Raw genomic sequence first — 5,000 nt, 5'->3', positions numbered from 1 at the left:
AAATCTCTTGAAATTCGTCCCATCATTTTGGTAACTGTGTTCAAGAATTCTATTAATGATTATTAGATTACATTGAAAGCCTTGAATTTTCATAATATTTTTCAAACTTCCATAAACTGACACGAGGAATAATGGCTTTGATATAGTTAAAAATTTCAAGAAAAAAATTCAAAATTTCACATTTTTTTCCTATCTTAAGGAATCCCAATTTTTCAATAATAAAATGAAAATGTTATATGCTTTCTTTTGCATGGGTTCTCAAATTGTAAATAACAAACTGAGAATGTATAGTATATAAAGCTTAAATAACCCGAAGCCATCTGTAACTATTCTAGAGTCATCACTATTTGTTGGCTGTATGACGTGTAGCAATTCTTTTAAACAATTTAGACGTCTAGTTATGAGAACTTGATGATCCACTGAACATATCTTAAAATTTAATCTAATCAGTAGATGGGTATTTCTTTCTTGGGATGGGACACCTCTCATCAATACTGCTCTTTGTTTATTATGTTTTGTAACTTCTTGAGCTGTACTTTGGAAGGTTTTAATAGTTGAAAATGCAATAATCAATTCTGACATTAACACAATTAATTAAAAGTTTCAAAACAAAACATTCATCCAGACATTTCTCCACAAAAGAAATGTTTCCATGGCAATATGTAGTCATTCTTACTACATTATTTATTTCAGCACAGAAACAATGTAGTCTTGTAACAGACTCGGTCACGGACTCTGCTAGATATCGGAACCAAGGTGTCATTGATGTTTATCTGGACGTCACCCAGGTTTTTTTTTAAATGTTTGACTTTCCTACCTCCATGAACTCAGTTTTAGTATCAGTTGTTCAATTGTCATCCATTCTCTAACAATATTAAAATCATGGTATCAATTTTCAGCTGTGCCATCAATGTCATTCACGAAAAAGTAAACTCGTGTATCATCCACAAATAGATTAAATTTTACACCATGTCTCTGAAATACATTTGATAGACCAACAATATAGATAAAATTAGGATATGATACAGTACACTTCGCTGAGACACCTCTTTTAATGGTTCATATGATGAATACGAATTTCCAATTCGTACACAATAGTTTCTGTCAGCAAAGTACTCTTAAGTGAAACTTGGCTATCAATACTATCTATCTATCTATCTACCTATCTATCTTTATACATAGATATGTAATACAATATATACATACATATATGTATGCATATTACACACGTATATATATATATATATATGTGTGTGTGTGTGTGTGTGTGTATGTTTGTGAGTGTATGTGTATTGATTTACTTGTATTTTTACTTTGCATACTCTAGAGAGTTATGGGTCCCTAGACTTGCCAGACAGTGCTACATTAGATACTTCTCTCTGGTTACGGTTCTTTCCCTTTGCCTACACATACACCGAATAGTCTGGCCTATTTTTTACTGATTCTCCTCTGTCCTCATACACTTGACAAAACTGCGTTTATACCAACAATTCTTCTTCACCCAAGGGGTTAACTACTGTACTGTAATTGTTTAGTGGCTACTTTCCTCTTGGTAAGGGTAGGAGAGACTCCTTAGCTATGGTAAGAAGCTCTTTTAGAAGAAGGACACTCCAAAATCAAACCATTGTTCTCTAGTCTTGGGTAGTGCCATAGCCTCTGTACCATTGTCTTTCACTGTCTTGGGTTAGAGTTCTCTTGCTTGAGGGTACACTCGGGCACACTATTCTATCTAATTTCTCTTCCTCTTGTTTTGTTAAAGTTATTTTAGTTTGTTTAGGAAATATTTATTTTAATGTTGTTACTGTTCTTAAAATATTCGATTTTTCCTTGTTCCGTTTCCTCACTGGGCTATTTTCCCAGTTGGGGCCCCTGGGCTTATAGCATCCTGCTTTTCCAACTAGGGTTGTAGCTTAGCAATTATTATTATTATTATTATTATTATTTCAAAATGGTTATCAATAAAAACCTGGCAAAGTTTTAATAATAATAATAATAATAATAATAATAATAATAATAATAATAATAATAATAATAATATAAGAAAGTTGAAATTTGACTATAGGGTCCTTTGACTGGCCAGACCGTGCTACATTAGATCCTTCTCTCTGGTTACGGTTTTCAATTTGCCTACACATACACCGAACAGCTTGGCTTATTCTTTACATATTCTCCTTTGTCCTCATACACCTGCCAACACTGAGATTACCAAACAATTCTTCTTCTCTCAAGGGGGTTAACTACTGCACCGTAATTGTTCAGTGACCACTTTTTCCTTGGTAAGGGTAAAAGAGACTCCTTAGCTATGGTAAGCAGCTCTTCATAGAGAAGAACACTCCAAAATCAAACCATTGTTCTCTAGTCTGGGGTAGTGCCATAGCCTTTGTACCATGGTCTTCCACTGTCTTGGGTTAGAGTTCTCTGCTTGAGGGTACACCCGGGCACACTATTCTATCTTATTTCTCTTCAACTTGTTTTGTTAAAGTTTTTATGGATTATATAGGAAATATTTATTCTAATGTTTTTACATTTCTTAAAATATTCCATTTTTCTTGTTTCCTTTCCTCACTGGGCTATTTTCCCTGTTGGAGCCCCCGGGCTTATAGCATCCTGTTTTCCTTTCTAGGGTTGTAGCTTAGCAAGTAATAATAATAATAATAATAATAATAATAATAATAATAATAATAATATTATTATTATTATTATTATTATTATTATTATTATTATCATTATTATTATTGATGAAGGCGCATCAGATTTTATGAATAATGATAATGATAATGATGATTATAACATTGCAGTATATGGAACGAGACCAGAGGGCCGTCCAGGAATGGCTGGAGTCCGGTAAAATGTTCCACTTGATGAGAGACCACCCAGATCATCTGGCTCAAGTCCTGGCAGGAATGTGGGGTGCCAGGTGGGACACCTATCACCAGCCCAATAAAACGTCATCAGACTTAGTAACAAGACTGCTCTCGTCCAGTCCGCCATCTATGGAAGCCCTCCAGAAGATAAGGAACAAGATGCTTGTGATGGCTGCTCACCAATATTACCATGGAGTGGATCAGGCGATACTGAAGGCGAGTTGATTTGCTCTCTCTCTCTCTCTCTCTCTCTCTCTCTCTCTCTCTCTCTCTCTCTCTCTCTCTCTCTCTCTCTCTCTCTCTCTCTCTCTCTTTGATTTTATTGTCAATTTGCTCTCTCTGATTCCGTTAGCGTTTGAGCATCGTTACAACACATTACCTCTACACCAGACAGCGTAGCATAACTTTGTTTGTTGTGCATTGTGCTTAACCTCTTTCACCCAGCCTGAGGCCAGCAAAAGTGTGTAATGTATAATGGAAGTTTCCGATCAAAAGATATTTGAATAATAAAAGTTACCATATTATCTTTAAAGAGGATTCGTAAGTGAAAAGTGCATTGCTGTATCAGCCATTAAACACTCCTTAGACCCCCCAGTTGTTTCTTCATATTTGAAGCAGAAGTTATCTATTGTGGCCTTATGTTTGTATGTAATTCCATTAATTGTATATTCATATACCAAGAAACTTGAAAACCATTGGGCAATACTTTGTCCCATAGGGTTGCTTAAGTGCTGCCTGTAACAATTACAGGCAAATTTCTATGCTCCTAGTGTTCTTTAAGACTGATGAAAGTTTGATCTTTAAAGTCAAGTGTAATTACTTTGTATGGAATTGTTTGTTTCCTGATAGCCAGTATGTCTAAAGGAAACAAATTTGGACTTGACTTAAGCACGGTTTACACGCTACGATAAATATATTGCGATTTATTGAACACTGAGATCTTAGCGATCTATTGGATGATTGAAAGAGCGTTTACATGCAACGATTTTTAATCTAATATTCTTAGTCTTTGCTTGACCGTCATGGAAGAAACATTATGGTGGTCTGCATTTGGGATGTGTTTAGTGGGAGAAAGATCAAGAAAAAAACGAACATCAAAAAGGAAATGGAGCCGTGATTGGCAAATGAAGAAACAAGTGTTTCTCATATAACTCTGTTGGATACATTGAGAGATGAGCCGAATGACTGGCGAAATTATTTGAGAATGGGAGAAGACACTTATATGGAATTGTTAAATTTAGTTTCCCCATTAATAAGGAAACAATACACAGTTATGAGAAAATCAATATCTCCACATGAAAAATTAACAGCTACCCTAGAATTCCTTGCAACCGGAAGAAGCTTAAAAGACATGGAATACTTTTGTCTTCTCTCTGTATTAAACAGTCCGTAGTGAATTTATTTTTTTGACAACAGTGTTTCTTTCAGCTAAAGGATCAAACTCTTTGTATTTCTTCACTAGTTCTGCATAGGCCAGGTCCTTTTTGTTCCTAACAGTGTTCGTGGGACTTTATCTTCCACAAACACGGAAAACTCCGATAAAGTTCAATGCATTCGCTTAAGAACTCAAGAGGAGTTTGCTTAGAATTCGCCATCACTGTGTATTAAGTTTATATTTCGAATTAGCTCTTGCGCACCAAGAATTCACACTTCAGCAGTCAATATGAAAATGAGCTAGATTGTAACGATATCTTGGAACCTTGTTTACACGTTCAAACTTGTCGTTACGATACATATAGATTTGAGCCTGCTGGCACCAACCACTCAATCCAATTCCAACTCCTATAAATCGCTACGATCTCCTGTTTACACGTAACGACAAATTGTCACAACCTTTTCATTACAATAAATCGCTACAATTTATCGTAGCGTGTAAACCGTGCTTTACGATACCATTTTAGATCGAACAGTTATAGGCTACCTATATCACCCTTATACAGTATGTGCGTGTAAAGGGAAAGTTTATAATCGTATTAGATATATAATATATCTTATGTATACTTTCATATAGACAGGAGTGGCCATCCAACTTTCTGTAATATATTATTTTATGGTTGCATCAAAGAAGATTTAAGTAATGTAACTAACAGCACGATATCAAATCAAACAGATATAACAATAATATCTATTTAAAAA

At 35.0% G+C, this 5,000-nt stretch overlaps 1 protein-coding gene across 1 annotated transcript in view; it reads left to right on the top strand.

Moving 5' to 3' along the window:
- Positions 1-3,089, top strand: part of LOC137619878 (uncharacterized) — a 39,118-nt gene extending 36,029 nt beyond the window's left edge. The window contains exon 5 of the mRNA XM_068350168.1: positions 2,799-3,089. Coding sequence (XP_068206269.1) covers positions 2,799-3,089 — 291 coding nt within the window. The remainder of the gene's footprint in view (positions 1-2,798) is intronic.
- Positions 3,090-5,000: the final 1,911 nt, after the last annotated feature.

Source organism: Palaemon carinicauda, chromosome 26 (genome assembly GCF_036898095.1).
Source record: "Palaemon carinicauda isolate YSFRI2023 chromosome 26, ASM3689809v2, whole genome shotgun sequence".
NCBI classification, from domain to species: domain Eukaryota; kingdom Metazoa; phylum Arthropoda; class Malacostraca; order Decapoda; family Palaemonidae; genus Palaemon; species Palaemon carinicauda.
Note: the sequence above shows the minus strand (reverse complement) of the source record. Positions and strands in the feature narration are given on the sequence as shown.